The sequence below is a fragment of the Brachyhypopomus gauderio genome, chromosome 20 (assembly GCF_052324685.1).
Source record: "Brachyhypopomus gauderio isolate BG-103 chromosome 20, BGAUD_0.2, whole genome shotgun sequence".
In the NCBI taxonomy this organism is placed as follows: domain Eukaryota; kingdom Metazoa; phylum Chordata; class Actinopteri; order Gymnotiformes; family Hypopomidae; genus Brachyhypopomus; species Brachyhypopomus gauderio.
This window is the reverse complement of record NC_135230.1, coordinates 5,619,803-5,644,742: the sequence shown is the minus strand read 5'-3', so window position 1 is coordinate 5,644,742 and position 24,940 is coordinate 5,619,803. Positions and strand designations below refer to the sequence as shown.

Below are 24,940 nucleotides of genomic sequence, written 5' to 3'. Positions count from 1 at the left end.
GCGTTCATGGCATGCGTAGAGGAGGGACCTGCCCTGACAGGGGACCGCGAGCGCCCTCTGGTGGACATGGGCGGGGCAGCGCCGGGGCCTGCCCTGACAGTCTCTCGCTGGAGCAGCGCCTTCTGAGCCACATGTCGTGGCTCAGGAACCCCATAGCTCCCCCCCAAAAACATATTTAGGGGGGGCCCCTCCGGGGAACAACAAAACAAAAAACACATACACAACATATAACATACACGCACCCAAGATGCCCATGTGGCACGGGACCTCAAATGGGCCCCTCCCCACACACAGTGAAGAGGGGTGCAAGAGAGGAATTACATAAAACAAAGCACGCTACACTCTAGGACAAAACGAACACGCAAAGACAGAACACAAACAAACGGACAAGACCCACTGATGCGCGCGCTCTGTGGAGCGCGACGCGCCTACTCCAGCTCTCTCTCTCACCGTTTTCACAACGGGATCCGTAGATCTTTGGAGAGAGAGAGCTATACGCGAGCGGCTTGCCCGTCACGCCCACAGCGACGCGTCTCTCTGGCCCGCAGTCGCTCACTCCGGTCACCACGGGATATTGGGTGAGCGAGGCGAAAGGAGCAGAGAGACTCTCGCGTCGCACGCGTTCTAGCGTGCAGCACGCATCGGTGGACCCGTCTACATACACACACGAACACCACCAGCGAAACACACACACCACGGCACACTCACACACTCGCTCCCATCCGCGTCGTTATAATACAAAAACAAAACAACGTACACACACACACATACACCGACGATAACGAACAACGGACGAGCATACTGTGAGGTACCGGTGGTCTCGCTGGGTGAGAGCGGAGTCTACTGGTCCCCAGCTCTAGTCACTGCCGTGTTATTTTACGGGTCTTACACAAACAACATTTAAACACGGCGGGACGAGTGGGGACAGACTCAACACTCTCTCGGACAAAACACGACAAACACACAGCACGTAGACAAACACTTACCACGAGACATGACCACGAACGAAAGAGAAAGTAAGGGAGACTGGCGGCTTCCGAAAGGTGGCTGGTTATTCTGTGACGGTCAGTGTGAGCAACTAAAAAGGAAGCGATCATGCCAAGTCTCAGGGAAAGAGGATGGTTTAATAGAATGTGCGCAAACCAAATACCCGTGACATAGATCCAGATTAAGGAAATAATAACCAGCAGTCAACTGGTACAAAGACAAGACATATATAGACGAACAAACGACCCTCAGGTGAAATGGATCACGGGTCCCGCCCACCTGAGGGACGAACATCACGTGACCAAAAACAGGACATCTGCCGCTGTAAACGGGGGCGACCGGCAGGCCCCCCCCCACAACGTGACACAGTAAGTGTAAAAAAAATATAAAAGTAATAGATATGCCTACACTGAATAAGAGTAAAATTGTGTAAAATGCTTTTAAGACATGTTTGCGTTGCATGAATTCATAAAGCAGATTTGTTTGTAGCCAGATACAAATACATGTTACAGCTGTTTAATGGAGGGAGCACCTTTAACCTGAAGAATTAGAATTGAGCTGTTATATCTGAGAAATTCAGAAAATACGTATTAGATATCATTTCAATAAAATCATAAAAGTGATTGTGATATAATAATGTTTAGATTGAATCCAATGACTTTAACCAGTATTTTATTTTTTTTTTTTCACGTCGTACCTCACATACATAAATTACAAGTCGGTTGTGCTCCACTAATTATGAGGGGCTGGTCTACACCAAAAATGCCAGGGCCGATTTTTTGTCCCAGTCCAGCCCTGACTACTTGTATATTCAAAGCAGAGAAGCCTTTACAGTAGATGTAAGGCTGGGAGGGTGTATGGGGATCAGAGTGACGTCCACTGCACCAACAACTCCACGAATATTGCATGAAAACCTATTTTGGTTTCATGTAATGCATCCCTAGTCCTAGGAAATGTGTATATATATATATATATATATATATATATATATATATATATATATAGATATATATATATATATATATATATATATATATATATATATATATATATACAGTGAGTCCAAGAAGTATTTGATCCCTTGCGCTGATTTTCTTCGTTGGCCCACTAATAAAGACATGATCATTCTATACTTTTAATGGTAGATGTATTCTTACATGGAGAGACAGAATATTAAAAAGAAAATCCAGAAAATAAATCTAAGGAATTAATTGATTTGTATTTCATGGAGTGAAGTAAGTATTTGATCCCTTAGTATTCATTAGCAGTTCTGGCTTTTACAGACCAGTTAGACACTCCCAATCAACTTGTTACCTGACCTGAAGCCACCTGTTCTCACTAATCACTTGTGTGAAAAACACCTGTCCACAGATCACACAGATTTCAAGTCTCCAACATGGGTAAAACCAAAGAGCTGTCACAGGACCTCAGAGTCAGAATTGTTGACCTTCACAAAGCTGGAATGGGCTATAAAAAGATTAGTAAGGTGTTGGATGTGAAAGTAACAACTATTGGTGCAATTATCAGAAAGTTTAAAGAGTATAACATGACAATCAACAGACCTCGGCCCGGTGCTCCAAAGAAGATTTCGCCTCGTGGGGTGGCAATGATGCTGAGAACGGTCAGAAATCGTCCTGCAACCACTCGGCAGGAGTTAGCAAATGACCTGAAGGCAGCTGGGACCACAGTTTGCAATGAAACAATTAGCAACACTTTGCGCAACAATGGATTCACATCCTGCAGTGCCCGAAAGGTACCCCTGCTGAAGAGAGCACATGTGGAGGCGCTCCTCAAGTATGCCAATGATCATTTGAAAGATGAACCAAGTTATTGGGAGAAGGTTTTGTGGTCAGACGAGACCAAAATTGAACTTTTTGGCCTCAACTCCACCCGCCATGTGTGGAGGAAGAAAAATGCTGCCTATGACCCCAAGAACACTGTGCCCACCGTCAAGCATGGAGGTGGAAGCATAATGTTTTGGGGGTGTTTCTCTGCCAAGGGTACAGGGCTACTACACCGCATCACTGGGAAGATGGATGGAGCCATGTAACGCACAATCCTGAGGGACAACCTCCTCCCCTCTGCCAGGGATCTGAAAATGGGCCGTGGTTGGGTCTTCCAACATGATAACGACCCTAAACATACAGCAAAGGCAACAAAGGATTGGCTCAAGAAACATCACATTAAGGTCATGGAGTGGCCCAGCCAGTCGCCAGACCTCAATCCGATCGAAAATCTATGGAGGGAGCTGAAGGTCAGAGTTGCCAAGCGACAGCCCACCAACCTTCATGATTTAGAGAGGATCTGCAAAGAAGAGTGGGCCAAAATTCCCCCTGGTGTGTGTGCTAAACTTGTGGTTAACTACAACAAACGTCTCACCGCTGTGCTTGCAAACAAAGTCTTTGCCACTAAGTATTGAGTGTGTTTGGCAAGAGGGATCAAATACTTATTTTCCTAATTGAAATACAAATTAATTAAAATATATTCTTTAAAATTATATTCTGGATTTTTGTCTTGATATTCTGTCTCTCCATGTAAGAATATATCTACCATTAAAAGTATAGAATGATCATGTCTTTATTAGTGGGCCAACGAAGAAAATCAGCAAGGGATCAAATACTTCTTGGACTCACTGTACGTTTTATATATATATATATAATTTTTTTTTGCTGCATGGCGAAGCAATGCTTTAGTAACAGCATGCACACATTTAGATACGTCAGCTTTGCTTAGTCAGTGGGCATCACCAACAGTCTGCAGAACAGTCTGTGGTGGAGGGCGGTCAGTAACTGCATTGTGGAGCTAAGGGCAAAATTCTGCATTCAGGCGAACTACATGCAAATGTTGTAATGCCGTGCTTAAAACAAGTGCGAGTGAAATTAGCTCCTCTATCCTTTTTGAGGTAGAACTGCGCGAGAGCTTGGAGTTAAGAAGTACTTAGTGAGTTACGAATGGGTCCGGAGATTCTTAAGTTACGAACGACTATAAGTACAACGTAAGTTCTGAAGAGTTTCGGGAAACACTCGTAAATTTAGGAATATTCGTAAGTACGAGGTTACGAAGTACTTAGAGTTACGAACGTTTCGGGAAACCCACCCCTGTTCTCTACAACCCAGCACGAGTGCGGAGAACATGACAGTGGAGTGGCTCAGACCAGATCTGCCTCAAGCGGACAGACTTGTGTATCTCTATGAAGGTCATAAAGAAAGAAATGAATATCAGATAAAGTCTTACAGAGGGAGGACAGGCCTGTGTAAAAAAGAGCTACAGAAAAGCAACACCTCTGAAACTCACAAATCCTTGAATATACTTGAAATTAAATGTTGCATTTTCCAAATTTGAAAAGTACTGGGGTTTTGGCTAAAGTACTTCAAAATGCCTGAAATAGTAACTGTATTTAGTTTCACAATAAATAGTTATCTGACTGAATAGTTTGCTTGTATTACATTTAAGCAGTGTTGGGCAAGTGTTGGGTAATGGTGACTGGCTGGGCCCTTATTGTTCTAACAAGAGGTGTTTGTTTACACGGCACAAGAGAAGCTTTTCAAAGTGACATCACAAAGGCCATTTCTCTTTGTCCACTTCATTCAGCTGTGTGGCTGATCTCAGTGAGGGGATGTATCCTGTTACATCATCATCATCATCATCATCAGTTGCATTGTGATCATCTGTTTTCATGTGAGATGAAGGCTGGGTTTGAACCAGGTGTATTTGCCTGTGTTTGAAATCATAGTGGACACAACATTGTGGGAACTGGGTTATAGCAGCACTGCAGTTGTGTGTATCAGCTGGTCTATCAGTGACACCAACAATTCAGGTGTCACCACAGCAACATCAGATGTATAGTCTGCTACACTGACCTGACAATGTATAGGTCCTCAGCTGTAGTGTGTCCAGATGTACTGGAGATCTGCTGTGGTGCAATATGGAACAGATCTGACTCACTGGGAGAACAATGGGGAAAATGGGGGAAAGAGAAATGTATGCAAACGTTTAATCGATTTTGTTTTTCTTATAGCACGGCATACGTTAAATTTAGTTGGTCCAGCTGATCCTGTTGTTGCTGTAGCTGGTGAAGACCTGGTTCTGCCCTGTTCTCTACAACCCAGCTTCAGTGCTGAAGATATGAGAGTGGAGTGGAGCAGACCAGATCTAACTAAAGAAGACAAACTAGTGCATCTGTATGAAGATTACAAAGACAGAAATGAAGAACAGATAAAGTCTTACAGAGGGAGGACAGGACTGTTTAAAGAAAAGCTACAGAAAGGCAACACCTCACTGAAACTCTCGGCAGTCCAACCTTCTGATGAGGGAATTTACAATTGTTTAATTAAATTTGAGTCCTGGTATGATGACATCACTTTTCGAGTCACACTTGAAGGTGAGAATCTCTTTTCCTTATTGTTCTTATTGTTATGATAATATTGTATGAAAATAATATTAATCTCATGTGGCGTATCTTTATATGCTAACTACAGCTTAATTTCAGTTCATGCACATTTGTTGTGAAATGTGCAAAAACACTGCACTATTTACAGGATTTGTATGGGTGCTTGAAATTCCTGATTATGCTTGAATTATAATGTTGCTGTTATGGTATGTAAGCCGCCTCCATCAGCAGCAGCAGTATTCATGTCTGTTCAGTCCTTCTGTTTGTCCCTCAGGTGGGCGTGGCCGATCAGGGAGTTCACCAACTGATATATATATGTGAAACCAACCTGGGGTGAGTTTCCCGAAACGTTCTTAGCGCTAAGTACTTCTTAACCTCGTACGTTTCAAAGTACTTAGCACTAAGAACGTTTCGGGAAACCCACCCCTCTTCAGTTAGGAAGCAACACTGATTGTGAATCAATTTCACCTGCTGTTGTGCAAATGGAATAGACAACAGGTAGAAATGAGAGGCAATTAGCAAGACCCCCCTATAAAGGAGTGGTTCTGCAGGTGGGGACCACAGACCACTTCTGAGTACCTATGCTTTCTGGCTGATGTTTTGGTCACTTTTGAATGTTGGTGGTCCTTTCACACTCGTGGTAGCATGAGACGGACTCTACAACCCACACAAGTGGCTCAGGTAGTGCAGCTCATCCAGGATGGCACATCAATGCGAGCTGTGGCAAGAAGGTTTGCTGTGTTTGTCAGCGTAGTGTCCAGAGGCTGGAGGCGCTACCAGGAGACAGGCCAGTACACCAGGAGACGTGGAAGAGGCCGTAGGAGGGCAACAACCCAGCAGCAGGACCGCTACCTCCGCCTTTGTGCAAGAAGAAACAGGGGGAGCACAGCCAGAGCCCTGCAAAATGACCTCCAGCAGGCCACAAATGTGCATGTGTCTGCACAAACGGTTAGAAACCGACTCCATCAGGATGGTATGAGGGCCCGACGTCCACAGATGGGGGTTGTGCTCACAGCCCAACACCGTGCAGGACGCTTGGCATTTGCCAGAGAACACCAGGATTCGCCACTGGCGCCTTGTGGTCTTCACAGATGAAAGCAAGTTCACACTGAGCACATGTGACAGACGTGACAGAGTCTGGAGACGCCATGGAGAGCGATCTGCTGCCTGCAACATTCTTCAGCATGACCGGTTTGGCAGTGGGTCAGTAATGGTGTGGGGTGGCATTTCTGGTGTGGGGTGGCCGCACAGCCCTCCATGTGCTCACCAGAGGTAGCCTGACTGCCATTAGGCACCGAGATGAGATCCTCAGACCCCTTGTGAGACCATATGCTGGTGCGGTTGGCCCTGGGTTCCTCCTAATGCAGGACAATGCTAGACCTCATGTGGCTGGAGTGTGTCAGCAGTTCCTGCAAGATGAAGGCATTGAAGCTATGGACTGGCCCGCCCGTTCCCCAGACCTCAATCCGATTGAGCACATCTGGGACATCATGTCTCGCTCCATCCACCAACGTCACGTTGCACCACAGACTGTCCAGGAGTTGGCGGATGCTTTAGTCCAGGTCTAGTACCAACCTAATACCAGATAAATGCAAAATGACAGTCAGATACACTGGTTAAAACATTTACAACATAAGAGCCCATGGTCTAACTCAGTGTAGACATTGCATTACGTGAAGCATTGACACATAAATAAATGTTCATGTTTCGGATTCCCTTTCTGATTTGCCCACTGCCTGCCTATATGACCCTGAGTATAGAATATTATTGAATGTCCTTTATTAATCTCGCTCTTCTTATTGCTCCACGACACCTGCGGCATTACACTCAGGGCCACTCAGTTACAAATGAACTCCATGTTTAATAACCACGATAAACTGTGTTTACAGAAACCATAATAACTACATCTAACACCATGATTATACAGCATGACTCAGAGACTGATCACTGGGACAATAGCAAATGAACTGGTCCAAGCGGAAATGAGAATCAAAGTCCTCAAATGCATGTCTTAGTGCTGGGAGGAGGGGGAGGGGGTATCGGTGCATGGCTGGGTCCTTATTGTTCTAACAAGAGGTGTTTGTTCACACGGCACATTTCAAAATGACATCACAAAGGCCGTTTCTCTTTGGTCTGAAAATATCTTTTCCTATGCTGAACAGTCTTTCACATATTGGACTTGCTGTTACCCCTGTGTTGTATTTAAGAAATACATATTTCTTAAAAAAACAATTATATTAGCAGACTGCAACTCTACATTTATCCAGTACAATTGAATCATTTGTCTTTTCTGTGGTTCTTTTCCCCAGGCAGTTGTAGTCTTGTGTGTTTTACCCTAGCTGTATTTTCCCCAGGCAGTTGTAGTCTTGTGTGTTTTACCCTAGCTGTATTTTCCCCAGGCAGTTGTAGTCTTGTGTGTTTTACCCTAGCTGTATTTTCCCCAGGCAGTTGTAGTCTTGTGTGTTTTACGCTAGTATTTTCCTAGTATGTTTGGTTCCTCCTGTCCTGGTTGGAGTAGTAGGTCTTTTCCTTTTCTTTTCTGTAGCTGCTCTTCTTGTTGTTAAAGACCTGGTTCTGCCCTGTTCTTTCCAACCCAACATCAGTGCTGTGAACATGACAGTGGAGTGGTCCAGACTGTATCTGACAGACAAACTAGTGTATCTACATGTAGATTATGAAGACAGAAAGAAGACAGATGCACAGATAAAGTCCTACAGAGGGAGGACAGGCCTGTTTAAAGAAAAGCTACAGAAAGGCAACACCTCCCAGGAACTCTCAGCAGTCCAACCTTCTGATGAGGGAGTTTACAAGTGTTTAATTAAATCAGGGGCCTAGTATGATGACATCACTATTTTTGTTCAGGTGAAAGGTAAGAGCTACCTCAATAGCAGTCTGTCTCGACTACTTAATGTACTGTATTTTTATGACAAACTAGTATGGGAGTATTCGTGTACAATAAAAATACTACTACTTTGATTAATAGAGTCCTGCCTATTCGAACTCCACTTCCCAGTATGCCGGTCAGTCACCTAACTCCACCATTCCAGTAACTCATATGTAATTCATATTTCTAAAGTACTGATTATTGCCACCTATTCTGCATTATTCCCATTGTTTAAATATTTCTACTATGTACTGTATATACATACAAAGAGTTCATTCTGCTCTGGTGGTTCTCTGGTTCTAACTTTTCTACACAGTTTTTTGGATTACATCTTTTTGGATTCAATGTTTGTTTCATTTTCTATTGCCTCCTAAACTAACGTTGTCCTCTTGTTTAGTCAGTGGGTCAGTAATGGTGTGGGGTGGCATTTCTGGTGTGGGGTGGCCGCACAGCCCTCCATGTGCTCACCAGAGGTAGCCTGACTGCCATTAGGTACCGAGATGAGATCCTCAGACCCCTTGTGAGACCATATGCTGGTGCGGTTGGCCCTGGGTTCCTCCTAATGCAGGACAATGCTAGACCTCATGTGGCTGGAGTGTGTCAGCAGTTCCTGCAAGATGAAGGCATTGAAGCTATGGACTGGCCCGCCCGTTCCCCAGACCTCAATCCGATTGAGCACATCTGGGACATCATGTCTCGCTCCATCCACCAACGTCACGTTGCACCACAGACTGTCCAGGAGTTGGCGGATGCTTTAGTCCAGGTCTAGTACCAACCTAATACCAGATAAATGCAAAATGACAGTCAGATACACTGGTTAAAACATTTACAACATAAGAGCCCATGGTCTAACTCAGTGTAGACATTGCATTACGTGAAGCATTGACACATAAATAAATGTTCATGTTTCGGATTCCCTTTCTGATTTGCCCACTGCCTGCCTATATGACCCTGAGTATGGAATATTATTGAATGTCCTTTATTAATCTCGCTCTTCTTATTGCTCCACGACACCTGCGGCATTACACTCAGGGCCACTCAGTTACAAATGAACTCCATGTTTAATAACCACGATAAACTGTGTTTACAGAAACCATAATAACTACATCTAACACCATGATTATACAGCATGACTCAGAGACTGATCACTGGGACAATAGCAAATGAACTGGTCCAAGCGGAAATGAGAATCAAAGTCCTCAAATGCATGTCTTAGTGCTGGGAGGAGGGGGAGGGGGTAACGGTGCATGGCTGGGTCCTTATTGTTCTAACAAGAGGTGTTTGTTCACACGGCACATTTCAAAATGACATCACAAAGGCCGTTTCTCTTTGGTCTGAAAATATCTTTTCCTATGCTGAACAGTCTTTCACATATTGGACTTGCTGTTACCCCTGTGTTGTATTTAAGAAATACATATTTCTTAAAAAAACAATTATATTAGCAGACTGCAGCTCTACAGTTATCCAGTACAATTGAATCATTTGTCTTTTCTGTAGTTCTTTTCCCCAGGCAGTTGTAGTCTTGTGTGTTTTACCCTAGCTGTATTTTCCCCAGGCAGTTGTAGTCTTGTGTGTTTTACCCTAGCTGTATTTTCTCCAGGCAGTTGTAGTCTTGTGTGTTTTATCCTAGCTGTATTTTCCCCAGGCAGTTGTAGTTTTGTGTGTTTTACCCTAGCTGTACTTTCCCCAGGCAGTTGTAGTCTTGTGTGTTTTACGCTAGTATTTTCCTAGTATGTTTGGTTCCTCCAGTCCTGGTTGGAGTAGTAGGTCTTTTCCTTTTCTTTTCTGTAGCTGCTCTTCTTGTTGTTAAAGACCTGGTTCTGCCCTGTTCTTTCCAACCCAACATCAGTGCTGTGAACATGACAGTGGAGTGGTCCAGACTGTAACTGACAGATAAACTAGTGTATCTACATGTAGATTATGAAGACAGAAAGAAGACAGATGCACAGATAAAGTCCTACAGAGGGAGGACAGGCCTGTTTAAAGAAAAGCTACAGAAAGGCAACACCTCCCAGGAACTCTCAGCAGTCCAACCTTCTGATGAGGGAGTTTACAAGTGTTTAATTAAATCAGGGGCCTGGTATGATGACATCACTATTTTTGTTCAGGTGAAAGGTAAGAGCTACCTAAATATCAGTTTGTCTCGACTACTTAATGTACTGTATTTTTACGACAAACTAGTATGGGAGTATTCGTGTACAATAAAAATACTACTACTTTGATTAATAGAGTCCTGCCTATTCGAACTCCACTTCCCAGTATGCCGAAGTCAGTCACCTAACTACACCAATCCAGTAACTCATATGTAATTCATATTTCTAAAGTACTGATTATTGCCACCTATTCTGCATTATTCCCATTGTTTAAATATTTCTACTATGTACTGTATATACATACAAAGAGTTCATTCTGCTCTGGTGGTTCTCTGGTTCTAACTTTTCTACACAGTTTTTTGGATTACATCTTTTTGGATTCAATGTTTGTTTCATTTTCTATTGCCTCCTAAACTAACGTTGTCCTCTTGTTTATGTTGTGTTTGCTCTGGTTTTGGTCCTTGCGTGTTTAACATTCATGTCATGGTGGGTCGGTGTCACACATGGCTCCACTCCTGCCTGTCCATCATGCCTGGACTCTCACTGCAACACCTGAACAGCCACTCCGAGCCTACAAACACTCTGGACGCCTCTGAGTGTTCCTCTACATTAGAGTGTTTCTGAGTTACGGACTTTAAAGTGTCAAGATGTTACTGTAGCGCTGATAGCGCATCGATTTAGCGACTGTAGCGCTGTTGGGTTCTTTGGATGCTTTGTGTTCTTTTTAGTGGGCATTAAAGATGTGCCATCGCTACCCTCACCACCTGCTGGTTCTGTCCCATTATAGTTCTCTTGTCTGTTCTATTATGTGTAAAGTTTTAACTTCAGGTGTTACCTGTGAGTTTCTGTACATTTCTATCTCATCACAATACATGTTTGTTCTTATTATCATTGTTAAATTATTTAGAATTTAAATAAATTCATTTTTTATATAATGTTTACATGTTTGTTTATTTGTAGTGTTTTTCTTAGGCCTATAAATATTGCGAGTGAATATTTGGTATTTGGTCTGCAGTAAATGTTTTTCTGGTTTGTATTTCAGGAAAAGGTTTTAATGCCTGGAAGATCGCGGTCATCTGCATCTCAGTCTTTGGAGTGATGTTATTTGCATTTGCAGCGTTCACCTGGAAAGGTACAATTTTTATGAATTATCAAGAGTAGCTTCCATTATATTCTATTGTGCATGTACACATAAATGGGAAAGCATACAGTGGGAATGATAATGTGGTGTAGCTTTATGTCTTCATTGTGACTTTATGCTTCAACATGTTAAACATTCAGACACGGCCACTTAAAAAGCTACATGTGATCTAGATCCAAAAACATAATTTATGTTTAAAAACACTAACATATGATGAATATATGTGTATAAAATAACAACAATCAAGGTTAGATGGTTAAAAAACACTGAAATGTACAGGTACACACCACAGACACTGGAAAGCCTTCAGAAGTGGGCATGGGTGTGTGAGTGAGAGAGATTAAAGGAGAAGTAATCTAAGTGATGATGGCTTATTAGGAGAGGGTTTGAACTATGGGAATGAGGACCTCTAGTGGTGTTCCATATGTATTGCATGCACAAACCTGACAGTAGGCTACATATTTATAACCAATAGAAATGTACCAGCCATGATAGTACGCTATCAATCAATCAATCAAATTTTATTTTTTTATAGTTGTGCACCTCTCGAATTTTGTAACTTCGCGCCGCGCTACAGCGCAATGAACAAAGTCACGTTTTCAGGGTTCATACACATTTATAAGGTGGAATTAAAGCACTTGTACGTCACTTTCAAGGTCCATTTCAATATTTCCCAGCATGTTAAACATAATTAAGTTAAATATTTATACATATACTCGAAATAATTCGCTTTTTATCACATTATTTAATGGTTGTTTATTTAAAAAAGGCCCAATCTTCACGTCTTCACGTTCTCTCATGTTTCGTCCTGGAATTACAAGAGGCTCGTATTTGTTAACCTAATACAAGAGAACTATTCAGTCAGACAGCTATTTGTTGTGAAACCAAGTAGTTACAATTTCAAGCATTTTAAAGTACTTTAACCTAAATTCCAGCACTTTTCAAACCTGAAACATATAGCAACATTAAAATTGGTCAGGTAAATGTTCACTCCCCTGTTTTGAGGGGTGTTTCTACCACATATCGTTTCGGACAAAACGCCTATCGTTTCGGAGAACACTGCAGTGACGCTCGCGAAAGTATAAACGCCTCCACCGTTCGCGCACCGTCCCCCCCCCCCCCCCCCCCCCCCCGGTCAACAACTTACGTTCGTCACCCCCGCCGCACCGGACCTCAGGGCACAGGTATCTGCCAAAATTGGACCGCGGACAAATTTAGTTGAGTACGCCTGATCTAGGGTATGATTTTGATAATGTGTAGATCCTACTACGTTTTGTATAATGCCGACAGAGTTCAATATAGAAGTAAAAGCCCTTGTCAGTGGATCCTCCGCATTATCAAAATGTATGTTAAAGTCTCCTACCATTATTATTTTGTCACTACATACTGCTAAATTTGCTGCAAAATCGGTGAAATCATTTAAGAAATCTGAGTAAGGCCCTGGTGGTCTATATACATTTGTCAGGGAAAATGCACTTTTATTTACGGATGGACTAATTACATTAACAGACAGCATCTCAAATGAATTTATATCTAGATATCTATTTCTGATTAATTTCTAAACAATCACTGTCCTCCCTTTTGGGCGTGTATTTACGTTGTCCACGTGTATCGTCTGCGTCTGTGGAACTCCGTGGTGGTGGTTATGTCCTGTGATAATACGTCTCACCTGTGGCTTGTATCGTAATCACGTGGGGCTAATGTGGTTTGTCTATTTAATGTGCGCTCGCGCAGTGTCCTGTGCTCGTCGTTGTCTAAGTCTGCACGTTGTGTTGAAAGTCTGTATGTTTATCGTGCGCTATTTCGCAATATACGTGTTTATTAAAAGTGACGTCAGAAGTGGCTTCGTTTAGAGATAAATAATCACCAGATTGAATCCACGTTTCAGTTAGACATAGAATATCAATTTTCTGGTCAGTTATAAGTTCATTCACAAAAACTGCTTTAGAGTTGAGCGATCGAATATTGATTAATCCAATTTTCAGATTTGTCATATAGGTGGTAATAATTGGATGTGAAGTTTGAATATTAGTTAAAAACTTAGGGCGAACTATTTTCTTATGATTTAATTTAATTTAACATATTTATAACCTACAGATATGTACCAGCCATGACAGTAGGGTACACACAGTATGATGACCATATGGTCATTTTTAATGGTCCAATACTGCTGCCATTACTGGGCAGGGGTGGAAAGTAACTAATTACATTTACTCACATTACTGTAATTGAGTACTTTTTATGAGTAATTTGTAATTTTCTGAGTAGTTTTTGAAATATGTAATTTTTACTTTTACTTGAGTACATTTTGACCCAAGTAGTTTTACTTCACTACATTTGAACGCCCTCATATTACTGAGTAAAAAAATATTGATGGTAAAAAATAAAAAACTTCTGAGTCCCAGAACTGAAGGCCAATTGCATGGCCTTGCCTTGCGTGCACCCTTTCCATTGTCTCATAATCAGGTCGGAATCTGGTGCACTTTTTTTTCCAAAAGGATGAGATTGTTCTATCTTTAAATCTTCTATCTATCAGGTTCTGTGGGATCCTGTGGACATTTTATTGTGAAAAGTGGAATCCTGTGGGCACTGTATTTTGAATAGTTGGATCCTGTGAGCGTTTTAAATAGTGGAATCCTGTGCGCATTTTGTTTTATTTTGAGATGTGGGATCCTGTGGTCATTTTATATTTTATTTTGAGTTGTGGCAACCTGTGGGCATTTTATTGTGAATAGTGGGATCCGGTGGGCACTGTATTTTGAATAGTTGGATCCTGTGAGCACTTACTTTTAAATTGTGGGATCCTATGAGCATTTTTAAATTTTTGATGTGGGATCCTGTGGGCATTTTATTGTGAGTAGTGGAATCCTGTTGCATATTAGTTTGATTTGTGGCATCTTGTGGGCACTTAATTTTGTGTGCATTTTGTTTTTTGAATAATTTGTAATTAAAATTTCTTTATTCTTATCATAGTGTTGTCCGTTGGATAATAGGACTGAAAATTGTTTGCACTTTATGGTACAGGTTGTGACTGTCCTTGTGCTGTGAGGAAGTAAGTTCCTGAGCCCAGCTGATCTTTTTGCAAGTGTGGATGTGCACTTAATTACATTTTGAAATCGATTAAAACAACTTGTGCTGAATTTGGTTCATGATTCATCCATGCATTAAATAACTGAAAGTAACTAAGTAACTTTTACTCAAATTACATTTTAAATGAAGTAATTTTGTACTTTTACTCGAGTAAATTTTGAGATGGGTAATTTTACTTTTACTCTGAGTAGATTTTAGGCAAAGTAATGATACTTTTACTCAATTACAATTTTTCAGTACTCTTTCCACCTCTGTTACTGGAGCAGTCATGGTCATGTGGTAGGGAACCGGAGGGTCGTGGGTTCGATTCTCAGGCCTGGGGCCATGACTGAGGTGCCCTTGAGCAAGGCACCTAACCCCAACTGCTCCCCTGACACCGGGCTAGGGCTGCCCACTGCTCTGGGCACGTGTGCACCACAGCCCCCTAGTATAATCACTAGTGTGTGTGTGTGTGTGTGTGTGTGTTTGTGTGCTAACTGCACAGATGGGTAAAAAGCGGAGGACAAATTTCAATTGCGGTGAAAAATCACAATTGACAAAATATGGCACATTTATCATTTAACATTTATTATAGTGACAAACTAAAGGCCTCAAAAAGTTCAGAGCTAATAAGCATTCATAAAAGTGTGATAGCACTTAAACACTAGTTACATTTAACCACTCTTCACTGTGAGCCAGTCAGTCACTGGGTGATATCAGTATCTGTGTTTCAGTCACTGGGTGATATCAGTATTTGTGAACCAGTCCCTGGGTGATATCAGTATCTGTGTATCAGTCACTGGGTGATATCAGTATGTGTGAACCAATCAGTCACTGGGTGATATCAGTATGTGTGAACCAGTCAGTCACTGGGTGATATCAGTATGTGTGAACCAGTCCCTGGGTGATATCAGTATCTGTGAATCAGTCTCTGGGTGATATCAGTATGTGTGAACCAGTCAGTCACTGGGTGATATTAGTATGTGTGAACCAGTCAGTCACTGGGTGATATCAGTATCTGTCAGCCTGTCAATCACTGGTTTGTTCTCATTCCAGTTACATTCTCAGAGAAGCAGCTTTCTCCTGCACAGTGTTCAGCTGTATCCTACCTGCGTCTCCACTCACCGTATGTGAGGAATGAGTGGAACCTGAATAAATACAACACATCAGAGGAGGGTTATAGGAGACTCATCCCAGCTGTCACCAACTGTAGAAATGCTATGTGAGTCATCCATAACATGAAAGACTAATGCTCTCAGTTCTCTAGAAATACATTTAATAGTTTTCCATCTTATTTTCTTTAGTACGTTATTTTGTCTATTATTTAAAAAATTTGTCATTTTATTACATTATTTTATTATGTTTGTTTCCTTTTTATCTTTAATTTTGTTCATGTTTTTTCTTATCTTTGCTTCCTTTTAATGTTTTATTATGTAAAGCACTTTGAGTTGCATGTATGTATGAAAGGTGCTATACAAATAAAGATTATTAGATTATTATTTTTTCTTGTTTTTCCTTTTTCAGTTACTGCATGACTCACTCATTACATTACAATATTACCCATAAACAGCATCAGACTACTGTATTACCCATGAACACCCTCAGAGTTATTGTGTAAGAGTGGTGATTCACATCAACAATACTGAGTCCTCGTTGTTAAACGTGTTTATTCTCCCTCCACACTCCTTACTTATTGATTACATTGCTGACCTTCACTGGATTAAATTATCTCTCTGTTGAACAGAAACTACTCATATTTGGTCACTTATGCAGCATTATCAGAATTCTGTCCTTCTGTAGTGCACTCAGGACCACACAGCCTGTGTTGGTAAAGCTGTTAATATATGTTGACACATCCATCTTCTTCTGGATATTTGACTGTTACAGACTAGTAGAGCACAGCTGAGTGAGAAGTGTGGGTGTCCCACAGGGGACAGTACTGCCCCCTTCCTGTTTACGCATTATGTCCCAAACTTTACATTTTATTTGTTGCCAGTTTATTGGATACACCTATTCTATACATGTACCTAAAGGCTGATAATACTTTTTCAGTTAATTCCAACAGCCAGTTGACCAGAACTTGTTGTGTTCTTTACTTGATGGTGCCAAGTTTCAAATTTTACATTCCACCATTTATCAGTTTGTAAAGGGCAAGTGATGTCTGGATCTAAAAACATTAGCATAAATAGTATTTATAAGTGTACATTTACAGTATAAATTATTGATTTACATCTATTTATTTATAAATTATGCAAAAATGTGTTACAGCCCTGAAAAAATTGTTCATTGGCCTGGGACACCAACTTGTGGTGCCTCTTAAACGAAGTCTCCTTACAAAAAAACAAAATACTAATTATCCTCCCATCTCTCGACAAAAATAATGGCAACCCACCCCTACAGCTCCAACAAAAGAGGAAACAACAAACTATCTGTTATATACAGTTATATACAATTTACACAGTTACACAAATAATCTGATTTAGTCAAAGCCTATAAGCATTATAGGCCACCATTACAATCTTGAGGTGAACTTTTAAACCCAATGCTGAACCTCAGCCTTAGTCAACATTGATCAATCACAGCTTTGAAGGAGACGTTATGTGAACCCCAATCCAGTTGTTTGTCTCGCCATTGCACCATCTTCAACCTGCGAACAAAATTTGAACAGCCACCCACAGACATCCTAAAAACAGCAGTGGCTGTAACAAAGGCAACAACAACGCCCCAACTGAAAGTAAAACAATAAACAAACAAACAAAGATAAACAAACACATTAAAGTAAATGTAATTCATATAACAAGTCAAAGAAGATTGACACATAGTCCACACGGGTCAAGACACTGAAGCAATTAGACAAAATCAGAGTACAATAATGATCCAAGTAGTGGAGGGTTAAAATTACAAATGACTAAATTGTATGGCACAATATTAACTATAGAACAGGTAAAACAAATAAAGTGATCATTTGTTTTATAGAACCACAGAGAACAACATGATCAAACATGATTAAATCACATAAGAAAATGAGCCCAACATCTTCCAATGGTTCCAATATCTCTCATTGAATGCTATTGTATTTAATCCTCCTTTGCAGACTAACTGGTTGTAATCTCACCAAGGAGTCTTGCAAATATCTCAGATCAGCTCTGCAAAAAGAAAACTCCTCTCTAGAACTGCTGGAGCTAAACAACAATAACCTGGAGGATTCAGGAGTGGAGCAGCTCTCAGAAGGACTGAGGAGTTCACACTGTAAAGTGAAAATACTCAGGTGAGGTTTGTTATATTCAATATAGATTCTTCTTGTATGAGATGAGATAATGATATAAGCTTCAGTAGAGTGGACATTGGCTTCATTCTATGAAGCTTGAAAGCATGAGCATAACATTTAATAATATCAACTCCTTGATTGATTCTTGAATGTAAATTTTATGATGTGAACACACTGTGGGATAATTTACAATTTTCCTTTGCAAAATTATATTATATAATGATTATATAGTGATAACAGAGAATTTAACTTGTACTGTATGATTAGACTTGGCAACCCTTCCATTTTTACATATGGAATGTGCTTTTGAATATTTTTAATAACTTAGCCCTGGAGTGTGTTGCCAGTGGTTTGAATGTGTAAAGCCATCCCATTTTACAATTCAGGATTCCAGCTACCACTGAAGAGATGTATAATAATACAAACTAATTAAATGGGAAATACATAAATGTTTGTCAGTCTTGACTAGTCACGTTGGTACATGTGCTCTCATGATTTAATAAAAAAAACTTTCAAATGTAAAGACATTAATGCCTTGGTATGTGCATTCCTCCTTTGTAGACTAATTGGCTGTAAGCTCACTGTGAAGTCTTGTGAATATTTCACAACAGTTCTACAAACAGAAAACTCTTCCCTGATTCAGCTTGACTTAACTAACAACAACCTGCAGGATTCAGGATTGGAGCAGCTCTCTGTTGGACTGAAAAGTTCACACTGTAAACTAGAGATTCTCAGGTGAGCTTTCTGTGCATTCATTTAGTTTTAATTACCACACAGTGGTAATAGTCTTGTGTAGAGGCTAATTATTGTTACTTCATCAACTGAAAATGTGTGGTTATTTGCTATCATACTATCCTCAGAAACAGTGCTCATCTGTTTCTCACTGGCTACAAGACATATTTTGTGCTATTCAAATGGACTCATTTATAAATTGTTTAGATATTTTGTATAGGTTCACAGCATAAGCTAGCATTTGATATTACTCAAATAATTACACTAATAAATCATTAGCCCCACAACTCTGATCAGTTGCCACTGTAAACTTTGGATAACAGGTGAACTAAATTTCAGGAGAAAACCCTATTTATTCATTGAGGAGTGCACAAAACCGGACACATGGCAGACTACAAATGTACAACAAATAATAGATGTAACATGAAACAGAAACCAGGTTATAGTAGAGATAAGGCATGGGCAATAACACAGGAAACCAAGGCATAAGGAAAGGAAACTCACAGGGATGACCAGCGCTGGTAGACAGGGCAGAGGGAAGTAAATACACAGACATGAGGGGAAAGTGGAAACACTGAGGATGTCAGGGCTGGCTTGGATGCCACACCATCTACCTCCACAAGGGGCACCCGAGTCAGCCCTAGACTACATCCACGCAATCAGCAATGAACCTTCTCACCTGTTGCCATGGCTTCTTAAGGAAGCTTGTGGAGACAGACCATTGCTGATTCGTTTTGGTTATACCGGCATGATTTCAGCCCTTCTCTGCTTTCTCTGCCGTTGTGCTGTTTTGTGAGGTGTCTCGTCACCTTCCTCTCTCTCTTGTATGTCTTGCTACTCCTGTCACTTATTCGAGTTTCTATCTCCAGCGCTGCTACCTGGCCTATCTCAAGTTTTCCTCCATCTGTTTCTCTTCCTATCCATTATTCATTTATTTTGGGAAGGTTTTGTTTTGTTGCTGCGTTTTTGCCTGTAGCCAGATTCTTCCCCTGGTGTTCTTATTTCGGTTTTGCGTGACGAGTTTTTTCCGCGTCTTCTTAGTTGCCTTTGTTATTTTTTTCCACCCTCTCGCTACGGGTGAGTTTTGCTTTTCATGCGTGGGTTTTCCACATCGTTTTTGTTTCTGTTTTCTCCCGAGTATCTACGGTTGAGTTTCAGTTCACGCGTTGAGTCTTCCACATTGTTTTTGTTTCCTTTTTCTACCTAGTGTTCACGGTTAGTTTCATTTTGCGCGTTGAGTTTTTCCACGTCATTTTGTGTTGGTGTTTTTGCTACTGTGTGTGTATGCGTTAACTTCACACTTACTATTCTCACATCTTATTGCGCCAGACCGAGCCGGCACTTGGGTCCGCCTCTCAGTATATTCACGTGGTGGTTACGTCACCATGCCCACCACGTTACAGAGGAAGGGGCGTGGCAGACAAAAGGGGACTATGGAAACTGTGAAACAAGGTGGGGCTGGGGAGGACGACACAAGACTGGTGTGGAGGGCGGAGCTAGACGTGACACTGCAATTCTGATAGCATACCAAACAAATGTGGGCAGCCAATGCCAAGACAGTATCATTAACTTTGTATTTGCGCATTATTCCGAGCATAAACCAGGAGCTGTTGTAACTATCAAAGTGACAAATTGAGAACAGAAATATCTCTAAAAATATTATTAAACGGTATTACAAACTGTTAATTAATCGGTTCTTCAATAAGAACATTCATATTTGTGCAGCACCACTATTTGTTATATGCACTGATAACTTGACATGACTGTATCACTGGCATGGCGCTCAACCATGATGATTCTATCCTAAACACGCCCCAAGTTGGTGAGCCAATCATGCTCCATGTTGCATAAAGTGATGCATGTCTGTACAGGGTGTCTGTTTGCTGAGTGGTTTTAACCTCTGCCCTGTTACAATGACATAAATGTCATAAAGTCATGTGTCATGCATGTGCAAAGAGTTACATTTGTACTGTATTTAGAAATTTGCCAACAGATGGTAGTAATGTTACATGCTAAGAAGAAAACAGGTACTGGATTTGTACCTGTACATAGAATGATTATATAAGTCTCGAAGTGTGATCTAGGCCAGATGAATTGCCTTTATGTGTCATGTGTATATGTACAGAACAATGAAATGCAGATTGGACATATCCCACAAATTATTTAGAAATGAGTTGTCGGCACTTCAGCACAAGACGCCTGGAATACACAGCACCTGCAGCAAGGACCTGTAGACTTAAATGGTCCTGTTTACCCCTTTGTTTTCAAGAGGCAGGTGAATGATGAATACATGGGAAAAAGGGTGGAGCAAAGAGGTGGAGCTTATAGAATAGAATAGAATGCCTTTTATTGTCACTATACACAGTACAGTGAGATTGTAGCAACTCCTCCAGTGCAGTAGCAAATACACAATAAAACACAGTAAATAACACACAGTAAAAACACAGTAAATACTCAATCTTGAATATACAATATAAATATAAATATTGCACAGTGGAATATAAATAAATATTGCACGGTGAGTGTCGGAGAGTCTGTAGGGTTGAAGTTAGTGCAAATTTGAGTTAATATTTGTTATTGCCTTTGGGAAAAAACTGGAGATGTGGAGATGTGTGAGTGGGCATGTGTGAGTGGGCATGTGTGAGTGGGCATGTGGAGATGTGTGTGGATATGTGTGAGTGGGCATGTGGAGATGTGTGTGGATATGTGTGAGTGTGCATGTGGAGATGTGTGTGGATATGTGTGAGTGGGCATGTGGAGATGTGTGTGGAGATGTGTGAGTGGACATGTGGAGATGTGTGTGGAGATGTGTGAGTGGGCATGTCCCTCAGGCTGGGAGGTTAAAAAAAACTAGAGGATTTCTTAATATTTGTTGTATCTAATATACTACAATCTCTGAATTCACTTGCAGACTGGCTCTCTGTAATCTTGGGGAAAATACTTGTGAAAATCTGGCATCAGTTTTACAAATGGAAAACTCCCCCCTGAGGGAACTGGACCTTAGTAACAACGACCTGAAGAATTCAGGAGTGGAGAAGCTCTCTGCTGGACTGATGAATTCACACTGTAAATTGGAGATTCTCAGGTGAGGTTTGTTATATTCAATAAAGATTCTTCTTGTATCAAAAATGAGAAGCTAGAGCTAGATAAGATATAGTGGGAATTAGCTTATTTCCTAAAGAGAAGACTTGTAGATTAAAGAACTATTGTTTGTATATGTTTATTATGTGGCATAATGTAAACAATGCTCAATAAACCTCCCACACACATATAAGTATGCATCACTTGTACTGAGCTAAAGCGTGCTAGGTTTCTCTATACTTTTTCTCTGTACATTTTCTCCATACTTCCTGTCTACTAAACATGAAATAAAATTGACATTGAGATTGTATTTATTGAATACACAAGCTTGTAAAATGATTTGGGATATTGCTAATATAACAGTAAACTACTCATTTAACAGCCTGTCTTATCTAGGGAACATGAAATAATGAAGCAAAGACAGAATCACATGCGCAATGCTTTTTCATCAATGGCAGAGTAATGCCCACCTGTGTGTTAAATTAAGTATTCTATCTACTGTTAAATCACGTGTTGTGTCTACTGTTAAATCAAATATTCTATCTACCATTTACCAAGCTTGTGTGCACCGGTACAATAAGTAGACTACAAATGCCCCTGCTTTGCACTACAGTTCCCAGCTTCTCTAGCTGCTCCATGCAGACTGCTCTGTAAATGTATCTCTCTCTCTCTCTCTCTCTCTCTCTCTCTCTCTCTCCTTTCTTCAGATTGTCGGGTTGTCTAGTCACAGAGGAAGGTTGTTCTTCTCTGGCTTCAGCTCTGAGCTCAAACCCTTTACACCTGAAAGAACTGGATCTGACCTACAACCACCCAGGAGAGTCAGGAGTGAAGCTGCTCTCTGCTAGACTGGAGGATCCACACTGTAGACTGGACACACTCAGGTAACATTATAGTGTGTGTGTGTGTGTGTGTGTGTGTGTGTGTGTGTGTGTGTGTGTGTGTGTGTGTGTGTGTGTGTGTGTGTGTGTGTGTGTGTGCATGCGTGTGTGTCCGTGTGCGTGCATGTTAGCCAGAACACATCAATGTTTAAAGTAACAGAATAATCCTCATGTGCTGAGCACTAAAAGAAGATTCATGATATTTCACAACTGTCTGGGCATGTGTGTGTTGAGTTTGAACTGGGCATGTGTGTATCAGCTCTTGACATTAAAACAAATGTCTGAACATACCTCTTTATATTAAACATGAATGAATAGTTGTGTATGTGTGGTTAAATGAAAGTAATGAGATTAGTGTAATGTAGAAAAATGGAGATGTTTGTACAGATGAATGTGTAGTGAGAGCAGATGGTACCTGTTGAAAGAGGAGCGTATTAGGGGACGGACAGGAAGTGCTTGTGTAAGAGATGGACGTGCAGAATAAAATTAACTGCAGACTGCTAGATGGCTCCTGTCTGACTACTGTTGACTACATTTTCTCATGGCTAAAGTTTTGAGGACAGTGAATGAAAACACACAAGGCTGCACATGTCAACCTCAACAGTATAAAGTTACACATTACTGTATGTGGGAGACTGACTGTAAGAGACTGGACTGGATTCACGTTCATGATTTGACTTTTGTCAAAGTAATGGCAAAATTTAACATACAACATATTACAGAATGTGTGTGCATCTGTAGTGAGAAATGTATAAGTGATAAATATTCAGTGTTACAATCTGGTGTGTGTGTGTGTGTGTGTGTGTGTGTGTGTGTGTGTGTGTGTGTGTGTGTGTGTGTGTGTGTGTGTGTGTGTGTGTGTGTGTGTGTGTGTGTGTGTGTGTGTGTGAAATCTTCAGTGTCATAATCTACTCTGTGTCTCCTTCTTTCCTCTTTAGAATGGAGCGTGCAGGAAAAAAAAGAATCACATCAGCATTAAGAAAATGCAAGTTCACTGTTTTCAATAGAAACTCACACACATAACAGCACACAATATGTGTGTGTGTCCTCTCCTCTAAACTCTCTTTCTGTGTGCAGATGCGTATGAACTGTGGAAGACTGGATCCAGCACGCAAAGATCAATATCTGTCTGAGGGGAACAGGAAGGTGACGTGTGTGTGGGAGCAGCAGTTGAATCCTGATCATCCAGACAGATCTGATCACTGCTGGAAGGTGTTGAGTACTGAAGGTTTGTCAGGACGCTGTTATTGGGAGGCTGAGTGGAGTGAAGGTGGTGCTGTTATAATAGTGACATATAATAATGGGAATAGATGAAATACTATTATATCAGTCTCATTACTGAAGGGTGAAGTTCTCAATCTGTGCAATGACCTTGGATATAAAATATATTAACTTCCATTTACTACCATATTTAATGAATAAAGTCCAAAATGTATTGAATTATGAAGTTCTAAGTTTTAAAATGGATTTTAAAACCTTTGCTAAATGAATGATTAATTCATGAATGATTCATTCATAAGTAATTAAACTCTGGGAGTGAAATTTGAGGAGGGGTGAAGACGCTAACAGAGAGAGATTTAACGGGATTAAGAGATGAGCAGACTAGGATAACAAAAGAGATTTAACGGGACCAATAGATCAACAGATTAAGATATTGAACTAATCATACTAAACAGAGAGTTATGGGTAAGAATTCTACAAAAACAGATGATTCATGATTGGCACGCCAAGACAGCATATGGACGGAAGCAAAGCTAACTTTGAGACGAATTAAAGGGAATGCCTGTCTATGTGCAGTTAATAACACTTGACTCTGTTTGGCAAAACTAAAGCATCTGTGGATTATTTTATTAGTAGATATTTTGATTGCTTATACTTTTGGACATCTTAGAAAAGAAAAGGCTTAGTTTGGCTGAAGTTTATGTCATTTGGGTAGAATGCTGAACTGTAAGCTGAGAGTGGACATGCAATGGTTGCTAGCAAGAGCTACGAAGGACTGAATACCTTCATATATATGCTCAAAATTGTTTACTTTGTCATTTTTCTGGTGAATCAGAAAATGTAGAGCATTATTGAAAATGTATCTCCAGCATCCACAAACACATTATAACCCTCCAAAATACATGGCACTGTCTGTTTTTCTTTACATTTTCTTTAACTTAGATGAGCTCTAATGGAATCTAAATGAATCTAAATAAAGATAAATGTGAATGATTGTGTTGGCCCAGGTGTCTACTTCAATTTCAATGATTATTGTACTATTTGTATAACTTGAGATATCTAGTGTTAAACTGTTGGAATCCAAAACCTTAAAAACAATCCTTATAGTTGTATCTGCGCAAAGGGTTTTACCAAGGTGAAAGAAAAGATGATTTTCAAATGACTAGAGAAGTTAGAACAAATTAAGATTACATGAC

At 40.7% G+C, this 24,940-nt stretch overlaps 1 protein-coding gene across 1 annotated transcript; it reads left to right on the top strand.

Moving 5' to 3' along the window:
• The first annotated feature begins 5,308 nt into the window (after window positions 1–5,308).
• On the top strand, window positions 5,309–24,738 carry LOC143484643 (uncharacterized). Its single transcript, XM_076983496.1, has 9 exons — window positions 5,309–5,368; window positions 11,397–11,486; window positions 15,621–15,786; window positions 17,659–17,832; window positions 18,394–18,567; window positions 21,476–21,649; window positions 22,353–22,526; window positions 23,462–23,508; window positions 23,601–24,738. Exons 2-9 carry the CDS (start codon window positions 11,453–11,455, stop codon window positions 23,654–23,656), a joined length of 999 nt encoding a protein of 332 aa, XP_076839611.1. The 5' UTR covers window positions 5,309–5,368; window positions 11,397–11,452; the 3' UTR covers window positions 23,657–24,738.
• Window positions 24,739–24,940: the final 202 nt, after the last annotated feature.

Excerpts from the sequence above, each read along its gene's own strand:
- LOC143484643 (XM_076983496.1), top strand. The coding sequence starts at position 11,453 with ATGTTATTTGCATTTGCAGCGTTCACCTGGAAAG. Across the intron at positions 11,487-15,620 it reads TGCAGCGTTCACCTGGAAAG|TTACATTCTCAGAGAAGCAG; the intron begins GTACAATTTTTA and ends TTCTCATTCCAG. Across the intron at positions 23,509-23,600 it reads CACATCAGCATTAAGAAAAT|ATGCGTATGAACTGTGGAAG; the intron begins GCAAGTTCACTG and ends TTCTGTGTGCAG.